The sequence below is a fragment of the Anarhichas minor genome, unplaced genomic scaffold (genome assembly GCF_050575085.1).
Source record: "Anarhichas minor isolate MPS153535 unplaced genomic scaffold, ASM5057508v1 ptg000148l, whole genome shotgun sequence".
Classification (NCBI taxonomy): domain Eukaryota; kingdom Metazoa; phylum Chordata; class Actinopteri; order Perciformes; family Anarhichadidae; genus Anarhichas; species Anarhichas minor.
The window spans coordinates 84574-105941 of record NW_027466594.1 but is presented as its reverse complement, the minus strand read 5'-3'; the positions used below and the strand labels follow the sequence as shown (position 1 = coordinate 105941).

The window sequence follows — 21368 nt, the reverse complement described above, 5'->3', positions numbered from 1 at the left end:
GATGAAGATGATGAAGATGAAGATGATGAAGAGGAAGCTCCTTTAAAACGACGTCTGTCTCTTTTTGTCTCCGTCTCTTGTCCCGTCTGTTGTTTGGATGGATTAGTGGTTTTTACTCTGACTCGTTAAGACCCGCCCACACAGATTACCCCCCCTCCTCACATCTGTCAATCACAGGCTGGGGGGCGGGGTTTACGGCTGTCATGGGCCCCTGCAGAGCATTGTGGGACTTGTAGTGTTCAGATCAACAGTGGAGGACAAACAGAGACCAGATGTGACATTCAGGACACATGGTAACCATGGTGACACGACAGGATATTATGGTCTGTAGTGTGTAGATTCTGTCTCTAAGTGTCCTCTGTCTTCTGTCCTCTGTCTTCTGTCTTCTGTCTTCTGTCCTCTGTCTTCTGTCCTCTGTGTCCTCTGTGACTGTCTGTCTCCCTCTAGTGGAGGATGTCCTCTACTGCAGCTTTACAAATATACTTTGTCCTTTATATATATATATATATATATATATATATATATATATATATATATATATATATATATATATATATATATATATATTATTATTATTATTTATTTTTTATTTTTTATTTTTTTTTAAATAAAAGAAATATGTATATACATATACATACATATATATATATATATACATATATATACTTATATAAAGTAAAGTAAAAGTAGTTCTAAAGTGTCGCATCTGTCTTCTTCTTCTCTGATTCATCAGGTCGTCACTAAACCAGAAGAGGAACCACAGAAGAAGAACAGGCTCATATTATTGATATTAATTCTTTATTCATCTTCACTAACTAGTGTCCACATACTTTAGGACACAAATCTGTCTCTGATATCTGATCTCATATTTTTATTGGTCTCCTCTTCTCATTCGAAGAGAGTTAATCCTCCTCCGGCCTTCTGATTGGCCGAGGCAGCCGTCACTCTGCCGGTGGGCGGGGCCTGTGAGCTCCTATAGAGCTCGTTTATGAGTGTCGGCGTGTTGTTCAGCGTAGACACTGAAGAGAAGAAGAAGAAGTTCAGATAGTTCTTCAGAAAACTAGAAGAAGAAGAAAACTAGAAGAAGAAGAAGAAGAAGAAGAAGTTCAGTGTTCTCCAGTTGTTTCTGCTGGAAAAGAAGAAGAAGAAGAAAACAAACTAAAATAAGCTTCAGTTTGTTTTTACTCTCTAAATATTTTAACTTCTGCTGTCTGCAGACAGACAGGCAGACAGAGAGACAGACAGACAGACAGAGAGAGAGACAGACAGAAAGAGAGAGACAGACAGACAGACAGAAAGAGAGAGACAGACAGAAAGAGAGAGAGAGACAGACAGACAGAGAGAGAGAGAGAGGCAGAGAGAGACAGACAGAAAGAGAGAGAGAGAGAGACAGAGAGACAGAGAGAGAGAGAGAGAGAGAAAGAGAGACAGGCAGAGAGACAGACAGACCATCTGTCTGTCTACATCTCTCTTACCTGTCTGTCTGTCAGCCTGTCTGTCTGGAGGATGGCCCCGTGGCCCCTCCGGCGGGCACACGGACCTCTGACAGCCTGCTGAACCAGAGACTGGACCAGAACCAGAGCTGGACCTGTGGATTAAAAGAGAGGATTCAGACCTGCTGGGTTCAGGATGCCCTCAGAGCTGGCTGTAGGGCTGGTCTTCAGGGTTCTGCTGCCCCTCAGCTTGACTGCAGGTAAGATCAAATTCAAGTTGTTTCTGGTTCACTGGAGGAAGTACTAATACCACACTGTAAATATACTCTGTTACAGCAAAGGTAATAATACCACACTGTAAACATACTCTGTTACAGTAAAGGTACTAATACCACACTGTAAACATACTCTGTTACAGTAAAGGTACTAATACCACACTGCAAATATACTCTGTTACAGTAAAGGTACTAATACCACACTGTAAACATACTCTGTTACAGTAAAGGTACTAATACCACACTGTAAATATACTCTGTTACAGTAAAGGTACTAATACCACACTGTAAACATACTCTGTTACAATAAATGTACTAATACTACACTGTACAAATACTCTGTTTTAGTAAAAGTACTAGTTAGTAGTTAGTAGTAATGTAATAGTAGTAGTCATTGTTAGGCCCTGAGTATCGTCTGCAGGTAATGATCATAGATTAACCCTGAGTAATGTCTGCAAGTATTAATCAAAGTTTAGCCCTGAGTAGCGTCTGCAGGCATTCATTATAGTATTGCCCCGAGTTGTGTCTGCAGGTAGTTATGATAATTTAGCCCTGAGTATTGTCTGCAGGCATTCATTATAGTAAAGCCCTGAGTAGAGTCTGCAGTTATTTAACTCAACAAAAAATATGTTTGAAACAAACATACAACAAATTTACAAAATTACTTTTCTGACAGAAGTATCAAAAACAGAATGTGATCAATAATCTTCATTTTTGATCAGTTAAAACACCAGACTCATTCTTATAACGAGTGTAACTTTACGAGGACAGACTGCTTCACGTCTACCTCATGAGTAAACTGTGTCGCATTCATTTAGTAAAGTGACTTCACTCTTTTAACACAGTTACATGTCAAACGTCTTCATTCTTTAAAATGTCGGCTAGCTTCCCGTCCGTTCTGCTGAAGTGCCCTTGAACTGATGACACATCCATGTAGAGCCGTACATTCAGCTTTTAGGTGGAATTTCCCTTTAAAACGGTCCCACATTCCACAGAGAGGGGGAGGTGTGAATGTGTGTGTGTGTGTGTGTGTGTGTGTGTGTGTGTTTGTGTGTGTGTGTGTGTGTGTGTGTGTGTGTGTGGTAAGCAAGCAATGTGTCAACACACACACACACACACACACACACACACACACACACACACAGCCAGATGTTGTTACCTGAGAAAGTGGAACCAATCTGTGTGTGTTGTTGCGGGAGGGGAATTTAAACAGGGGGGCACACTCTTCCTGTCTGCCCCCCCACCACACACACACACACACACACACACACACACACACACACACACTGTTTACAGCTCAGCATCTGTGTTCGTGAGGAAGAGGAAGACGTTCATCTTCAGACTGTTTATGAATCTTCTGTCAGATTCAAACTGAATATATATATATATATATATATATATTTATATAAGTATAAGTATAAAATACACAGATTGATCCTGGACCCCCCTGGTTCCATGGGGGTCCAGGATCAATCTGTGTAGTCACAGACCTCCTGCTGGTTAAACTGATAAGGAGCTTTTATTTTGTTAACTCGCTGGCTTCCTGCCACTGTCGGGCTCATTTACATGTTTGGTCCATATTTACATGGATATGAACTGATTGTTGTGATTGGTGTGTGTATTGATGAACTGATTGATGTGTGTATTGATGATCTGATTGGTGTGTTCACAGCTTGTGTGTTGAGGTTTAATGGATTCTCTCTGGTCTACGTCCTCCTGCTGCTGCTGCTGCCTCTACTGCCAGACCCCTCCTCCTCAGGTACCACCTGATCAATACTGATCAATGCTGATCAATACTGATAGATACTAATCAATGCTGATCAATGCTAATCAATACTAATCAATGCTAATCAATACTGATCAATACTGATAGATACTAATCAATGTTAATCAATGCTAATCAATACTAATCAATACCGATCAATACTGATAGATACCAATCAATGCTAATCAATGCTAATCAATACTAATCAATACTGATAGATACTAATCAATGCTAATCAATACTAATCAATACTGATCAATACTGATAGATACCAATCAATGCTAATCAATACTAATCAATACTGATCAATACTGATAGATACTAGTCAATACTAATCAATGCTGATCAATGCAGATCAATACTGATAGATACTAATCAATGCTAATCAATACTAATCAATACTGATAGATACTAGTCAATACTAATCAATGCTGATCAATGCAGATCAATACTGATATATACTAATCAATGCTAATCAATACTGATCAATACTGATCAATACTGATAGATACTAATCAATACTGATCAATACTGATCAATACTGATAGATACTGATAGATACTAATCAATACTGATAGATATGAATCAATACTGATAGATACTAATCAATACTGATCAATACTGATATATACTAATCAATGCTAATCAATACTTATCAATACTGATAGATACTAATCAATACTAATCAATACTGATCAATACTGATAGATACTAATCAATACTGATAGATACTAATCAATGCTAATCAATACTTATCAATACTGATAGATACTAATCAATACTGATAGATACTAATCAATACTGATAGATACTAATCAATACTGATCAATGCAGATCAATACTGATATATACTAATCAATACTGATCGATACTAATCAATGCTAATCAATACTGATAGATACTAATCAATGCTAATCAATACTGATCAATACTGATATATACTAATCAATACTGATCGATACTAATCAATGCTAATCAATACTGATCAATATTAATCAATACTGATCAATATTAATCAATACTGATCAATACTAACCAATACTGATAGATACTAATCAATACTAATCAATACTGATAGATACTAATCAATACTGATAGATACTGATAGATGCTAATCAATACTGATCAATACTGATATAAACTAATCAATACTGATAGATACCAATCAATACTGATCAATATTGATCAATACTGATAGATACTAATCAATACTAATCAATACTGATAGATACTAATCAATACTGATCAATACTGATAGATACTAATCAATACTGATCAATACTGATAGATACTAATCAATGCTAATCAATACTAATCAATACTGATAGATACTAATCAATACTGATCAATACTGATAGATACTAATCAATACTGATCAATACTGATAGATACTAATCAATGCTAATCAATGCTAATCAATACTGATAGATACTAATCAATACTAATCAATACTGATCGATACTAATCAATAATAATCAATGCTAATCAATACTGATCAACACTGATCAATATTGTAAATATCCTGCAGCACCTCCTATTGTGTGTTTAGTTTCCGTCTAGTTAGTAGTGTCTCCCGTCAGTGGTGTACCCCTGTTAGTGGTGTCCCCCTGTCAGTGGTGTCCCCGTCAGTGGTGTCCCCCTGTCAGTGGTGTCCCCCTGTCAGTGGTGTCCCCCGTCAGTGGTGTACCCCTGTTAGTGGTGTACCCCGTCAGTGGTGTACCCCTGACAGTGGTGTCCCCCTGTCAGTGGTGTCCCCCGTCAGTGGTGTACCCCTGTTAGTGGTGTCCCCCGTCAGTGGTGTACCCCTGTTAGTGGTGTCCCCCGTCAGTGGTGTACCCCTGTTAGTGGTGTCCCCCGTCAGTGGTGTCCCCCTGTCAGTGGTGTACCCCTGTTAGTGGTGTCCCCCTGTCAGTGGTGTACCCCTGTTAGTGGTGTCCCCCGTCAGTGGTGTACCCCTGTTAGTGGTGTACCCCTGTCAGTGGTGTTAGTGGTGTCCCTTGTTAGTGGTGTCCCCTGTCAGTGGTGTACCCCTGTTAGTGGTGTCCTTTGTTAGTGGTGTCCCCTGTCAGAGGTGTCCCTCGTCAGTGGTGTACCCCTGTTAGTGGTGTCCCTTGTTAGTGGTGTCCCTCGTCAGTGGTATCCCCCGTCAGTGGAGTCCCCGTTAGTAGTATCCCCGTTAGTGGTGTCCCCCATCAGTGGTGTCCCCCGTTAGTAATGTCCCCCGTTAGTGGTGTCCTCCGTTAGTGGTGTCCCCCGTTAGTGGTGTCCCCTGTTAGTGGTGTCCCCCGTCAGTGGTGTCCCCCGTTAGTGGTGTCCTCCGTTAGTGGTGTCCCCCATCAGTGGTGTCCCCTATTAGTGGTGTCCCCCATTAGTGGGGTCACCTGTTAGTGGGGTCACCTGTTAGTGGTGTCCTCCGTTAGTGGTGTCCCCCATCAGTGGTGTCCGCTATTAGTGGTGTCCCCCGTTAGTGGGGTCACCTGTTAGTGGGGTCACCTGTTAGTGGTGTCCCCCGTTAGTGGTGTCCCCCATTAGTGGTGTCCCCCGTCAGGACGTCCTGACTCTGGACTGTCTTCAAGGTCTCTGAGGCTCCCAGATCCGGTCCTGGGTTATCCCCCCTGTCCTGGAGGACCTGTCCTTCTCTTAATGTGGTTGATGCCGGCGGTTCAATCCCTCAGTAACGTGTTTGTCTCCTCGGTAACGCGGTTCGATCCTGTCTGTCTGTCTGTCTCCTAGGTAACATGGTTCGATCCTGTCTCTCTGTCGTCGTCGTCTCCAGCTTCCTCTTCCTGTTGCTTCAGTCCTTCTTCCAGTTCACCACCATCACCCTGCAGCCAGAGGCCAACTGTGAGACACCGTCTGTCTGTCTATTCACCCGTCTGTCTGTACCTAAACCTCTCTGTGTAACGATGACCCGTCTGTGTCTCTGTGTAACGATGACCCATCTGTGTCTCTGTGTAACGATGACCTGTCTGTCTGCAGGTACATCGTGGCAGAAAACTCTGGCTCAGCTCGGCCTGGTGAGGTAAGAAAGACGTTACGTGTCCATCTGTGTGAGACAGACAGACAGACAGACAGACAGACATACAAGAAGACAGACAAGCAGATAGACAGGCAGGACTTTGTATCAATAACGATGTATGTATCGTATTAAATTGGATAAAAGACTCAAAGATGGTGTCCAGACACTTTAAAATGAGCCAAACATCTGGACTGTAGTTCCATTAGACCAGAGAGGCCACGCCCCCTTTTGGAGGAAGGAGTGGCGGCGTCACAAAAGAGAAACAGGAAGAAGAAATGTGTTAATAAGTGAGACTTTAATATAATTTTATAATTTATATCATTCTAATCATCGTGATATTAAATTGTCATAGTTCAACAATAATATTTCATCTTTTAAGATAATATAAAATAAGATAATCCTTTATTAGTCACACAGCAGGATCACAGCAGCGAAGTGGACAAAACAACAGTAAAGGTAGAATAAATAATAAATAATAAATAATAAATGAATAAGTACACCGCAAAAAAAACGATGAAAGCTAAAAATACAATAAATCCGATCGAGTTGTTGGATACACATTATTGCACGTATGAGGTAAAGTGTTCATATGACATATAAACTTGGTGATATGTATGTACTGCTCACACATGGATATTGATACTGCACATAGATGAATGGTACGTGGGGTCTATTGGGAGCAGTGATGCAGTCAGACAGTCGTCTCTCTGTCTGGACTTCATGGCTCTGCAAACACCCACTCACACACACACACACATCCCTGTACTTCTATCTCTGTGGGGACCCTCATTGACGTATTACATTCCCTGATCTAAACCTAAACCTGACTCTAAGCTGGACCCTGAACCAGGTCTGGACCCTGAACCAGGTCTGAACCCTGAACCCTCAAACAGGTTTCTGAAGAAGTGAGGACCGGGTCCATGAACACACACACTTTAATCTGAGGTTGAATATCTGAAACAAAACTTTGTGTCTGTGTCTGTCACTGTATGTCTGTGTGTCTCTCACAGTGTGTCTCTCACTGTGTGTCTGTGTGTCTCTCACAGTGTGTCTGTGTGTCTCTCACTGTCTGTCTGTGTGTCTCTCACTGTCTGTCTGTGTGTCTCTCACAGTGTGTCTCTCACTGTGTGTCTGTGTGTCTCTCACAGTGTGTCTGTGTGTCTCTCACTGTCTGTCTGTGTGTCTCTCACAGTGTGTCTCTCACTGTGTGTCTGTGTGTCTCTCACAGTGTGTCTGTGTGTCTCTCACTGTCTGTCTGTGTGTCTCTCACTGTGTGTCTGTGTGTCTCTCACAGTGTGTCTGTGTGTCTGTCACTGTATGTCTGTGTGTCTCTCACAGTGTGTCTCTCACTGTGTGTCTGTGTGTCTCTCACAGTGTGTCTGTGTGTCTGTCACTGTATGTCTGTGTGTCTCTCACAGTGTGTCTCTCACTGTGTGTCTGTGTGTCTCTCACAGTGTGTCTGTGTGTCTCTCACTGTCTGTCTCTCACAGTGTGTCTCTCACAGTGTGTCTGTGTGTCTCTCACTGTCTGTCTCTCACTGTGTGTCTGTGTGTCTCTCACAGTGTGTATCTCACTGTGTGTCTGTGTGTCTCTCACAGTGTGTCTGTGTGTCTCTCACTGTCTGTCTCTCACTGTGTGTCTGTCTGTCTGCATCAGTCTGACAGGAAGCGATGCAGGCTCGGCAGTGAGACAGGTGTTTCCAGATGTTGGTGTACTGGTTGTTGGTCTGCTGACCTGGAGGTTGATCGGAAGACTGAATGCAGACACACACACACAGGTAACACACACACACTCACACTCACACACACACACACACACACACACACACACACACACACACTAATGAAGCAGGTGTAAGCGGGTTAAGTCGTCTCCTCTTGTTTCTTAACGAGGTTTCCTGTCTATTAGTGTGTAACTCAGTAAGCTATTTATTAAATGTAACCTCATTATGTGACTACATCAGGGCACACACACACACACACACACACACACACACACACACACATACACACACACACAAACATATAATGATTAGGTTTCAGGTTCAATCAGTTTATTAGCTGAACTGTCGGAGTCTGTTTGTTAACATGAAACCAGACCATGAAGTCCTCCTCCTCCTCTTCCTCCTCCTCCTCCTCTTCCTGCTCTTCCTCCTCGGCCAGCCGGAGGACGAAGATGTCCACAGGTGGACAAACAGATATTGATTCTATTGTTTTACATTATATGTGAATGTTCAGGTGATATGTGATGAGTTTAGATGTTTGTATAGAAGTAGAAGAAGAACTAAATGTCTCTGTGTGTGTTTCAGCCTCAGCAGGAGGAGGAGACGCAGGAGGAGCTGATGTTTGAGGAGGACTCTGTGCTCGGACAGGAGGAGGAGGAGGAGGAGGAGGAGGAGAGCAGCAGAAACAGGGTTCTGGTTGAACTGGAGTTACTGATGTGTAAGACCAGGAGGATGATGGGAAACATGACAACGACTGGAGGAAAAGTCCTGGTGACGGTCCTACTGGGACTCACAGGTAACCAGTAGAACCCAGTAGAGTACTTTACGGTAACCAGTAGAACCCAGTAGAGTACTTTAAGGTAATCAGTAGAACCCAGTAGAGTACTTTACGGTAACCAGTAGAACCCAGTAGAGTACTTTAAGGTAACCAGTAGAACCCAGTAGATATTTGAAGGTAACCAGTAGAACCCAGTAGAGTACTTTAAGGTAACCAGTAGAACCCAGTATATATTTGAAGGTAACCAGTAGAACCCAGTAGAGTACTTTAAGGTAACCAGTAGAACCCAGTAGAGTACTTTAAGGTAACCAGTAGAACCCAGTAGAGTACTTTACGGTAACAAGCAGAACCCAGTAGAGTACTTTAAGGTAATCAGTAGAACCCAGTAGAGTACTTTACGGTAACCAGTAGAACCCAGTATATATTTGAAGGTAACCAGTAGAACCCAGTAGAGTACTTTAAGGTAACCAGTAGAACCCAGTATATATTTGAAGGTAACCAGTAGAACCCAGTAGAGTATTTGAAGGTAACCAGTAGAACCCAGTAGATATTTGAAGGTAACCAGTAGAACCCAGTAGAGTACTTTAAGGTAACCAGTAGAACCCAGTAGAGTACTTTAAGGTAACCAGTAGAACCCAGTATATATTTGAAGGTAACCAGTAGAACCCAGTAGATATTTGAAGGTAACAAGTAGAACCCAGTAGAGTACTTTATGGTAACCAGTAGAACCCATGATATTTGAAGGTAACCAGTAGAACCCAGTAGATATTTGAAGGTAACCAGTAGAACCCATCAGAAACTTGGTTTTGAATCTCAAACTAGTCTTGATGGTCAGACTTCCATCAGTGAAGACTGTGAACCACTTTGCTATTTCTGGACCAGAATGAGGAGGTTCTTCTTTGTGAAGAGAAGTCATCTCTCCTCTTCCTCTCTTCTTCCTCTCTTCTTCCTCTTCCTCTCCAGGTATCGTGTTCCCCTCTCTCTCCTCCCTCCCCTACCTCTTCTGTTTCCAGGTGTTGTGCACCTGGTGGGCGTGGTCAGGTCAGGTCCCGCCCCTCCTCTTCAGGTCTGTGTCTGTGATGTCACTGCTCTACTCCTCATCCCATTTCCTGCTCCTCTACTGTTACCAGCTGCCCTCCCTGCAGGAGGTGTGGCCCCCGAACCGCACCTCCGCCAGGTAACACACTTCCACCATATTACACACCTCCATGAAACACACATCCACCAGGTAACACATCCACCAGGTAACACACCACCATGTAACACACCACCAGGTAACACACCACCATGTAACACACCACCATGTAACACACCGCCATGTAACACACCGCCAGGTAACACACCACCATGTAACACACCACCAGGTAACAACCACCATGTAACACACCACCAGGTAACACACCACCATGTAACACACCTCCAGGTAACACACCACCATGTAACACACCGCCAGGTAACACACCACCATGTAACACACCACCAGGTAACACACCACCATGTAACACACCTCCATGTAACACACCACCATGTAACACACCACCAGGTAACACACCTCCTAAATGGCTAAATGACTGTAATGTAATGTAATTACAGGTTGAGTTAAACACAGACTCTCTTCATAACAACATGTTGCTGTAAACTAACAACAGGTCTGGAGTCAGTTATCAATAGTTTGATGGATTGATTGTTCTATTGATTGATTGTTCTATTGATTGTGTCCCGTGCAGTGTGTTTGGCCTGCTGCCGGTGGTCTCCGTGGACTGCTCCGCCCCCTGGAGGATGCAGGTGAACTCTGAGCTCAGCTGGTTCCACGTCACCAGTCCTCTGATGCTGCTGCTGCTCTACAACACTGTGGCTACTCTGTGGAGGAACCAGGTGATCACTCAACAGCGATGACGTCACACGGCATGTTGTAATGTCTGTGTATGATGTCATCTAGTCATGATGTTGCAGTATGACGTCACTTTATGTCACTGCATTTATTTCAAACATGTTACAAATAATAAGAAAAAAAGAAGAACCAATAAAATAAATAGTAAACATGAACAGCAAAGTTTAAAACTAAATAAGTATGATATGTTCCAAACATATGTAGGCAGAGGTGAACTCCTATAAGGTCTTAAAACTTGAATAACTTCACAAACAAACGCTCCTCCGCTCTGATTGGCTGACGGGTGTCACATGTTTCTGCAGCTGATCGACGGCGTTGGGTGGTGGTGGGGGGGCGTAGAGAGGGCGGAGTCGGCGATCAGCGTGAGCTGTGACGTCATCACCGCCACCAGCAACCTGAGCGATGAGGTCAGCGGTGACATCACAGCGGAGAGACGGAGGGAGCTGTGGAGGAGAGCTCATGACCGTCCCGAGTGCAGAGACGTACGGAAACACCAAATATTATTTTGTTTTAATTTATTTATTATTTTAATTGGTTCATGAATACTCTCTCTGGGTCCGTCTCAAGGTGTCATCCACCAATGACAGTCCCTCTGACTCCTTTGCCCTGCCCACCCAGAGCACAGCCCTTGGATTGGATGTTTACTCCACGCCTCACTACTCTCTGAGCCAATCAGGTCAGTTTGTTTAGCTGTTCAGAGTCACTGAACGATCTGAAGAGTCCTCACTCCACCTGTTTTATCAGGATACTTAAGCGCTGACTGTAGACAGGTGTCCTGTAGGACAGACAGGTGTGATGATGATGTCACAGGACAGACAAGTACAGGTGTGATGATCATGCCATGACGCTGGTTCTGTTCTGTGTGTTTGATGCTGTAGACACGTTGGAGACGTGTGTGTTTGAAGGACACGGATGGGAGGAGGAGGAGGAGGAGGAGAGGAGGAGGAGAGATGAGGAGGAAGAGGAGGAGGAGAGGAGGAGGAGGGAGGATGAGGAGGGAATCAGTGCTGCGTCCATGGCGTTCAGCTTCCTCCTCAAACAGAGCTACATCTGTGCTCTGATCTCCATGATGGCGTGGCCCATCACCTACGTGTCCTGGCTGACGTGTGTCCTGCTGCTGTGGTCGTGTGTCCTCTGGATGATGCGAGAGCGTCGCCGCTACACACTGATGTCATCGCCCTGGCTGGTTGCCTACGGCAACCTGCTGGTCATCATGCAGTATGTCTACAGCTTCCCCTCAATCCAGGAAGTACCGGGACTGTTCCCTAGGAAAGAGGATCCCTGTAGGGAGCTGGCCTCCAAGGTACTACTACTGCTACTACTACTGCTAATGTTAAATCTGACGTGTTGTTGTTACAGTTATTGTTGTTGTTACAGTTGTTGTTGTTGTTACAGTTGTTGTGTCTGTTGACCTTCTGGCTGCTGCTGCGTCAGGCGCTAACTGAGAAGAGAGACAGACAGAAAGACAGACAGGCAGACACACAGCTGTCTAACATCACCGTCCACATGGAGGGTAAGACAAACCATCTCACTGACCAGCCTGTCTCACTGCTCACCTGTCGGTGTGACTCTTGTTGTTTTACGTCCGTTAGAGGAGGAGAAGAAGGAGATGTCCTATGAGGAGGTGCTGCTCCTGCACACAGGAGGAGGAGGAGTCAAGTTGGAGGCTCTGGTTGCTGTGGTTACCAGGATGTTTGTTAAATACTGGATCTACGTCTGTGGAACGATGTTCTTCTTCGTTAGTTTTGAAGGAAAAATCGTCCTCTACAAAGTCATCTACATGGTCATGTTCCTCTGCTGCGTCGCCCTGTACCAGGTAATACTGCAAGTACTGTAAGTACTACAAGTACTATCACTGTACTTATATATTATATATGGTACTACTACTGAATACACTTAAAACCTGGTCTCAAGTCACACGAGTTTTGAAACTCAGGACTCTGTCAAGCTGTGACTTAATGTACTTATGTAGTTATACTACTAATGTAATACTTTGAATCTTATAGCACTACTGTACTACGTTGAATCTTAAATACCACTGTACTACTTTGAATCATCCAATCCTGGGTCCTGAATCATGGTGGTGGGCGGGGCTACAGTTTGGTTTGCATCACTGATTGGATCTTTGGAAGGTGACACATCAGATTCTTCTTGAAAGTAGAGGAAAGAAAGCTGATGTCTTACAGCATCTACCTACCTGTCTCACTGTCTCTCTACCTGTACCTCTCTGTAGTTGAACTATGAGCGTTGGCGTGCCATGCTCAGGGGTTTCTGGGTAGCCGTGGTGGTTTACTCCATGTTGGTCCTCATCCTGGTCTACACCTTCCAGTTCCCCTCGTCCCTCCACACTTGGAGCTACTACACTGGATTAAGTACACACAGGTACTCAAAGATACAAGCGAGTACACACAGATAAGCAAAGATACAAACGAGTACAAACAGGTACTCAAAGATACAAACTAGTACACATAGGTAAGCAAAGATACACATGAATGCACTTAGGTACACAAAGATACACAATGAGACACATGGGTACTCACTGTCTCTACTGTGATTAATATCTCTGCTGTCTCCACTGTCTCTAATGTTGTTATTATCTGTCCAGGTTGGAGGATGTTGGGTTGGAGAAGTTCTCAGTTCCTGTTCTCTTCACCAGGATCTTCATCCCTGCTGCGTTCCTTTTGGTACTTTTTACATGTTTCTACAGAAACGTCCTGTTAAATGTGATGTGAAAGTTGACTCTTAACCTTGTTCTGCAGGTGTGCATTGTACACCTGCATTACTTCCACAAACCATTCCTGCAGCTGACCGACCTGAAGACTGTGGTGGACACACACAACAGCACCATCACCAGGTAACACACAACTCTACCTGCCAGTCAGAGGTCACAGATCAGCACCTTAACAACATTTGGCCTATTCTATCCAATCATTGTCCAGATATCCTATATCTGCTGACCAATCAGAAATCTCTGACAACTACTAAGTACTCAGACCTCTACAACTAGTCCCCTGATAGTTCCCATACCTCTGCAGCTGGTCCTCAGACCTCTGCAGATAGTTCTCGCACCTCTGCAGATAGTTCCCGTACCTCTGCAGATAGTTCCCGTACCTCTGCAGATAGTTCTTGCACCTCTGCAGATAGTTCCCGTACCTCTGCAGATAGTTCTCGCTCCTCTGCAGATAGTTCCCGTACCTCTGCAGATAGTTCTCGCACCTCTGCAGATAGTTCCCGTACCTCTGCAGATAGTTCCCGTACCTCTGCAGATAGTTCTCGCACCTCTGCAGATAGTTCCCGTACCTCTGCAGATAGTTCCCATACCTCCATAGATAGTTCCCATACCTCCATAGATAGTTCCCATACCTCTGCATAGTCCCCGTACCTCTGTAGACAGTTCCCATACCTCTGCAGACAGTTCCCATACCTCTGTAGATAGTTCCCGTACCTCTATAGATAGCTCCCATACCTCTGCAGACAGTTCCCATACCTCTGTAGATAGTTCCCATACCTCTGCAGATAGTTCCCATACCTCTGTAGATAGTTCCCATACCTCTGCAGATAGTTCCCATACCTCTGTAGATAGTTCCCATACCTCTGCAGATAGTTCCCATACCTCTGTAGATAGTTCCCATACTTCTGTAGATAGTTCCCATACCTCTAGTGTCTCTCTCTCTGCAGGTTGGTCCACTCTGAGGGTAGCCTGTTCGACCTGTCGGTGTGTGGAGCTCCTCAGCTCCTCCTGGAGGCAGAGAAGAGCGGAGGACAAAGGGAGAGAGAGGAGGAGTACACCTGTGTGTTTGAGAGGGAAACCCTGTCCGACCATATTAAAGGTAACTGAATCTTCATCGTCACACCTGTATCAGAATAGTTGAGTTCCATACAGAAAGTTGACTCCTGGTCTCTCCTCCTCAGTGCTGGTCTCCTGGAGGCTGGTGGTGGATCGTCTCTCTGTTTTGTTCCTGCGCCTCCTCCTCTCCTTGCAGCGCCTGCAGCACCTCCTCTGGTGGCTCCTGGAACTCCACATAGTCAAGATCGTCTCCTCCTACATCATCTGGGTCTCTGTGAAGGAGGTCAGCGTCTATCTGTCTATCTGTCAGTTTGACCTGTCTCTCTGCAGGTGTGTGTATGTTGAACCTGTTTGTCTATCTGCAAGTCCATCCATCCATTTTCCTCCGCTTATCCGGGGTCGGGTCGCGGTGGCAACAGGCCAAGCAGGCTGACCCAGACTTCCCTCTCACCGGTAACATGTTCCAGCTCATTCTGGGGGATCCCGAGGCATTCCCAGGCCAGCTGGGAGATGTAATCCCTCCAGCGTGTTCTGGGTCTTCCCCGGGGTCTCTTCCCAGTTGGACGTGCCTGGAAAACCTCCAGTGGGAGGCATCCAGGAGGCATCCTAATTAGATGCCCGAACCACCTCAGCTGACTCCTTTCGACGCGAAGGAGTAGCGGCTCGACTCCAAGCTCCCTCCTGATGACCGAGCTCCTTACCCTATCTCTAAGGCTGAGCCCGGCCACCCTACGGAGGAAGCTCATTTCGGCCGCTTGTAGCCGCGACCTTGTCCTTTCGGTCACGACCCAGAGTTCGTGACCATAGGTGAGGGTAGGAACGTAGACCGAGTGGTAAATTGAGAGCTTTGCCTTCCGGCTCAGCTCCCTCTTCACCAAGACGGTCCGGTGCAGCGCCTGCTTTACTGCTGCAGCCGCACCGATCCGTCTGTCGATCTCCCGCTCCATCTTACCCTCACTCGTGAACAAGACCCCGAGATACTTGAACTCCTTCGCTTGAGGTAGGCACTCCGTCCCCACCTGGAGGGAGCAATCCACCGGTTTCCGGCAGAGCACCATGGCCTCAGATTTGGAGGTGCTAACTCTCATCCCCGCCGCTTCACACTCGGCTGCAAACCGCCCCAGTGAATGCTGGAGGTCACGATCCGAGGAGGCTAACAGGACCACATCATCTGCAAACAGCAGAGAGGCGATCCCGAGACCCCCGAACCTGACGTTCTCCACCCCCCGGCTGCGCCTAGATATCCTGTCCATGAAAGTCACGAACAGGACCGGAGACAAAGGGCAGCCCTGGCGGAGGCCAACACCCACCGGGAACGTGTCTGACTTATTGCCGAGAATGCGGACACAGCTCCTACTTCAGTCGTACAGAGACCGGATCGCCCGTTGTAATGGGTCCGGCACCCCATACTCCCGCAGCACCCCCCACAAGAACCCCCGAGGGACCCGGTCGAAAGCCTTCTCCAAGTCCACAAAGCACATGTAGACTGGTTGGGCAAACTCCCAGAACCCCTCCAGTAGTCTTGCGAGGGTAAAGAGCTGGTCCACTGTTCCACGGCTGGGACAGAATCCGCATTGCTCCTCTTGAATCTGAGGTTCGACAAACGGTCGGAGCCTCCTTTCCAGCACCCTGGCATAAGCCTTCCCCGGGAGGTTGAGTAGTGTGATACCCCGGTAATTCGAGCACACTCTCCGGTCCCCCTTTTTGAAAATGGGAACCACCACCCTGGTCTGCCAGTCCATGGGCACTGATCCCGACCCCCATGCGACATTGAAGAGGCGTGTCAGCCAGGACAGCCCAACTATGTCCAGCGCTTTCAGCATCTCAGGGCGGATCTCATCCACCCCCGGCGCCTTGCCACCGAGGAGCTTTTTGACTACCTCAGTGGCCTCTGCCAGGGATATGGGTGAGCCTCCCCCTAGATCTTCAGGCGCTGCCTCCTCTGCAGAGGACATGTTGGTCGGGTTTAGGAGTTCCTCAAAGCGCTCTTTCCACCGCCCGACGATGTCCCCTGTCCGGGTCAGCAGTTCCCCCCCCCTGCTGAGAACAGCCTGGGGTAAGCCCTGCTTTCCCTTCCTGAGTCGTCGGATGGTTTGCCAGAACCTCCTTGAGGCCAACCGAAAGTCCTTCTCCATGGCCTCCCCGAACTCCTCCCATGCCCGAGTTTTAGCATTCGCGACTACCGCAGCTGCAGCCCTTCTGGCCTGCCGGTACCTGTCAGCTGCTTCGGGAGACCCCTGGGCCAACCAGGCCTTGAAGGTCTCCTTCTTCAGCTTGACAGCTTCCCTCACCTCCGGTATCTGCAAGTGTGTTTGTTAAACCTGTCTGTCTCTCTGCAGGTGTGTGTTTTGAACCTGTTCGTCTCTTTGCAGGTGTGTGTGTTGAACCTGTCTGTTTTTCTGCCGGTGTGTGTTGAACCTGTCTGTCTCTCTACAGGTGCGTGTGGAGCCTGTCTGTCTCTCTGTTGGTGTGTCTGATGAACCTGTCTGTCCCTCTACAGGTGTGCGTGTTTAACCTGCTATTCGTGCTGTGTGTTGGCGGGGCTCTGCCCTGCAGGGCGTGGCGCCCCCTGCTGTCAGGAGTCTGTACAGTTTGGACCTGTGTGGTGACCGTCTGTAAGATGTTGTACCAACTCAACATCGTCCAGCCCATCAGATACTCCTCCAACTGCACCGTGGTAACAACGGCAACGATATCTCTATATCCGTCTATCTAAACAAGTCAAACACCTGTATATCTGTCTGTCTGTCTGTCTGTCTGTCAGTCTCATGCCCCCCCACCACCAGTATCTTTGTCTAACCTCCTCCATATGAGGTGCCTCACAGTTTAAAAACCTCCAGTAATGGTATCATACCTGTCTGTCTCTCTGTAGCCAGGTAACTCCAGCACCGACCTGTCTCGCTCTGTTTTGTACTCTGGTCCAGTTGACCCCGCCCAGTGGGTGGGGCTTCGAAAGACGGACGGAAAACTGCTTGACTACCTCAGGGTGAGCAGTGACAACACAACTCTGATAGCTTAGCATCATGCTAAGCTGAGGATGTTAGCATCATGCTAACCTGTCTCTACAGTATAACCTGATGATGTTAGCACTGATAACATAGCATCATGCTAACCTGTCTCTTCAGTATAACCTTATGATGTTAGCTCTGATAACATAGCATCATGCTAACCTGTCTCTACAGTATAACCTGATGATGTTGGGTCTGATGACATAGCATCATGCTAACCTGTCTCTACAGTATAACCTGATGATGTTGGGTCTGATGACATAGTATCATGCTAACCTGTCTCTACAGTATAACCTGATGATGTTAGCGCTGATAACTTAGCATCATGCTAACTTGTCTCTACAGTATAACCTGATGATGTTAGCTCTGATAACATAGCATCATGCTAACCTGTCTCTACAGTATAACCTGATGATGTTGGGTCTGATGACATAGTATCATGCTAACCTGTCTCTACAGTATAACCTGATGATGTTAGCGCTGATAACTTAGCATCATGCTAACCTGTCTCTACAGTATAACCTGATGATGTTAGCGCTGATAACTTAGCATCATGCTAACTTGTCTCTACAGTATAACCTGATGATGTTAGCGCTGATAACTTAGCATCATGCTAACCTGTCTCTACAGTATAACCTGATGATGCTAGCGCTGTTAGCCTTCGAGGTGACAGTTTACAGACACCAGGAGCTCTACCGTCTCCGCCGTAACGAAGTCCCGCCCCCTACCAAAACGCTGTTTCATGACATCACCAGGCATCACCTGGACGACAGCGTGCTAAGCTGTATCAAGTACTTCCTCAACTACTTCTTCTACAAGTTTGGCCTGGAGGTGAGACACACACTGAGGTTAGCAATAAGCTAATGTCTTCCTGTTTAAAAACATTCCCATGCTCTTCCTCAGACCTGCTTCCTGTTGGCCGTGAACGTGATTGGTCAGCGGATGGATCTGTTTGCCGTAGGCCACGCCTTTGGCCTCATTGGCGTCCTATCAAAGCGCAACAGGAAGCACATCGCCTCAGTGTGGCCCAAGTACTGCTACTTCCTGTCAGGGCTGTTGTGCTTCCAGTACATGCTGTGCATTGGGTTCCCTCCGGCTGCCTGTAAAGGTACAAACTCCCCTGCAGACAAGATGTTGGGATTATTCACTTCACAGTTTAAAAAACATGTCTTTATGCTAAGCTAGCCTAACATTAGCTGCGTTCGGATCGCCGAGTAGTGAGTTCTGACCTCACAGCAGCAACAGGTATTCAAGGTGTTTCAGGGTGTACTAACAGTTTCCCTCTGCTTCAAGCCGTTATGCTAAACTAGGCTTAAGATTTTCTTTTTAATGGCTGAATCAAAACATTTAGGATGAAACCCTTTTTTTTATGAAACACAAACTTGTTTGATATTTGTTTTGTTTACAGATTATCTCTGGAGACCTCCGTCTTCCAACATGGACTCCAACGTGGTGAAGTGGCTCTTCCTCCCTGATCACCTGACACCACCGAACCCAGTCTTCCTCCTCTGTAAGATCATCATCATCATCGTCATCATCATCATCATCATCATCATCATCATCATCATCATGTTTCCTGATCTTTCAGATGATTTCCTGCTCCTCCTCGGAGCGTCTCTGCAGCTGCAGGTGTTTGAGGAGGAGCTCCTGTCGTCAGTTCAGATCCTCGCGGGAGACAACTGTGAACTGGACGAGGATGACGGACAGGTGTCCGATCCAATCAGGCGACTCCGTCTCAACACAGGCCCTGACTTCATGCTGTGCAGGTAAACCCTCCTCATTCTCCTCCTGTCTGTCTGTCTGTCTCTCTGTCTGACCTGTGCCATCTGTGTGTGCAGGTCTTACCTGGACATGATGAAGCTGATCATCTTCAGCTACATGTTTTGGTTTGTCCTCACCATCATCTTCATCACTGGGACGACCAGGTGAGTGGGCGGAGCCACAGCTACCTGAAGTTAAACCTGAATATTCACCATTAAACTTTTTACTGGTTCTGGACCAGTCTCAGTTTAATACTGATGCATTTATATGACCTACATCAGTAAATGAGACTATCAGCATGAAGATTGGCTATTTCTATAAAGTTATTAGACGAAACGTTTGCTGGCATGCAGGTTCACCAGAAACTCCTTTAGCTCAGACTCCAGCACTTACCTCTTGACTTGTTTCTACTTCCTGTTCCAGGATCAGTATCATTAGATTACATGACAGTCATTTAGCAGACGCTTTTATCCAAAACGACTTACAATTCAGATTCTATCACATTTCTACACCGTAAGCACAGCTACAGGAGCAATTTTGGGGTTAATTGTCTTGCTGAAGGACACGACTAGCGGAGCCGGGGATCGAACCGCCGATCCTCTGATTGAAGGACGGCCCTGCTCCCCACTTATCCACAGTCGCCCGACACTATTCTACTTCCTGTTCAAGGGTCAGTATCTTCTTCGACTTCCTGTTCCAGGATCAGTATCTTCTTCTACCTCCTGTTCCAGGATCAGTATCTTCTTCTGCCTCCTGTTCCAGGATCAGCATCTCTTGTATGGGTTACCTCTTGACTTGTTTCTACTTCCTGTTCCAGGATCAGTATCTTCTTCTACTTCCTGTTCCAGGATCAGCATCTCTTGTATGTGTTACCTCTTGACTTGTTTCTACTTCCTGTTCCAGGATCAGTATCTTCTTCTACTTCCTGTTCCAGGATCAGTATCTTCTTCTACTTCCTGTTCCAGAATCAGCATCTCTTGCATGGGTTTCCCCTTGAGCTATTTCTACTTCCTGTTCCAGGATCAGTATCTTCTGTATGGGTTACCTCTTGACTTGTTTCTACTTCCTGTTCCAGGATCAGTATCTTCTGTATGGGTTACCTGGTGGCGTGTTTCTACTTCCTGTTGGTGGGCGGAGATCTGCTGCTGAAACCAGTCAAATCTATCCTGGTGTATTGGGATTGTCTGATTGGCTACAACGTGTTCGTCATCACCATGAAGAACATTTTGTCGGTAAGATGCATCATCATCATCATGCTGGTCTTTATTAAAGTACTCAGAGCCACATGGTCGTGAACCTAAACTGTCTTCCTGTCTCCACCTGTCTGTCTCTCTGCCTGTCTGTGGTCAGATCCTGGCCTGTGGTTTCATCAAGTCGTTGGTGTTGAATCACTGTTGGCTGATTCAGCTCTTCAGTCTGGCCTGCACCATCAAAGGATACACAAAACGTAAGTCAGCTAGGTCTACCTGTCTGTCTGTCTACCTGTCTGTCTGCCTGTCTGTCTGTGTGTTGCTTATGTATGCATCACTTCCTGCAGCGGAGCAGCAGAGCAGTAAGCAGTGTGAGTTGCCGAGTGACGAGGCCGGAATCATCTGGGATGGCGTCTGTTTCTGTTTCCTGTTGCTTCAGAGGAGAGTCTTCAGGAGTCACTATTTCCTGTATGTGGTCCTGGACCTTCAAAATACACAATTACTGGCCTCCAGGTACACAATCACACCATAAACACACATTAACACACACACACACACACACAGAGGCACATCATGTTAATGTGTCTGTGTGTGTTGCAGGGGGGCAGAGCTCTTTGAGGCGTCCACAGTGAAAGCTGTCAGAGCGAGACTGGAGGTGGAAAAGACGTCCATGGACCTTCTGAAGAGACAGTAAGACACGCTGAGTCAAAACACTGAGACGAGTCACAGTCAAAACAC

General features: G+C 46.0%; 1 protein-coding gene across 2 annotated transcripts in view; it reads left to right on the top strand.

The window, feature by feature from the left end:
* Window positions 1-965: 965 nt before the first annotated feature.
* The window catches only part of LOC142943638 (piezo-type mechanosensitive ion channel component 2-like), a 36453-nt gene continuing 16050 nt past the window's right edge, over window positions 966-21368 (top strand). Inside the window, exons 1-29 of one of the 2 annotated variants that reach the window (XM_076085271.1) lie at window positions 966-1693; window positions 3381-3467; window positions 6207-6317; window positions 6453-6495; window positions 8149-8269; window positions 8801-9011; window positions 9957-10170; window positions 10721-10868; window positions 11187-11366; window positions 11452-11560; window positions 11763-12187; window positions 12280-12397; window positions 12477-12700; window positions 13118-13266; window positions 13490-13568; window positions 13644-13738; window positions 14563-14714; window positions 14797-14954; window positions 17172-17348; window positions 17544-17657; window positions 18310-18510; window positions 18583-18787; window positions 19088-19189; window positions 19268-19445; window positions 19518-19604; window positions 20516-20672; window positions 20791-20887; window positions 20978-21143; window positions 21231-21320. In XM_076085271.1, the coding sequence (XP_075941386.1) occupies window positions 1630-1693; window positions 3381-3467; window positions 6207-6317; window positions 6453-6495; window positions 8149-8269; window positions 8801-9011; window positions 9957-10170; window positions 10721-10868; window positions 11187-11366; window positions 11452-11560; window positions 11763-12187; window positions 12280-12397; window positions 12477-12700; window positions 13118-13266; window positions 13490-13568; window positions 13644-13738; window positions 14563-14714; window positions 14797-14954; window positions 17172-17348; window positions 17544-17657; window positions 18310-18510; window positions 18583-18787; window positions 19088-19189; window positions 19268-19445; window positions 19518-19604; window positions 20516-20672; window positions 20791-20887; window positions 20978-21143; window positions 21231-21320 (4262 nt within the window). In that variant the 5' untranslated portion in view covers window positions 966-1629. The remainder of the gene's footprint in view (window positions 1694-3380; window positions 3468-6206; window positions 6318-6452; window positions 6496-8148; window positions 8270-8800; window positions 9012-9956; window positions 10171-10720; window positions 10869-11186; window positions 11367-11451; window positions 11561-11762; window positions 12188-12279; window positions 12398-12476; window positions 12701-13117; window positions 13267-13489; window positions 13569-13643; window positions 13739-14562; window positions 14715-14796; window positions 14955-17171; window positions 17349-17543; window positions 17658-18309; window positions 18511-18582; window positions 18788-19087; window positions 19190-19267; window positions 19446-19517; window positions 19605-20515; window positions 20673-20790; window positions 20888-20977; window positions 21144-21230; window positions 21321-21368) is intronic. The other variant, XM_076085272.1, reaches the window with a different exon arrangement.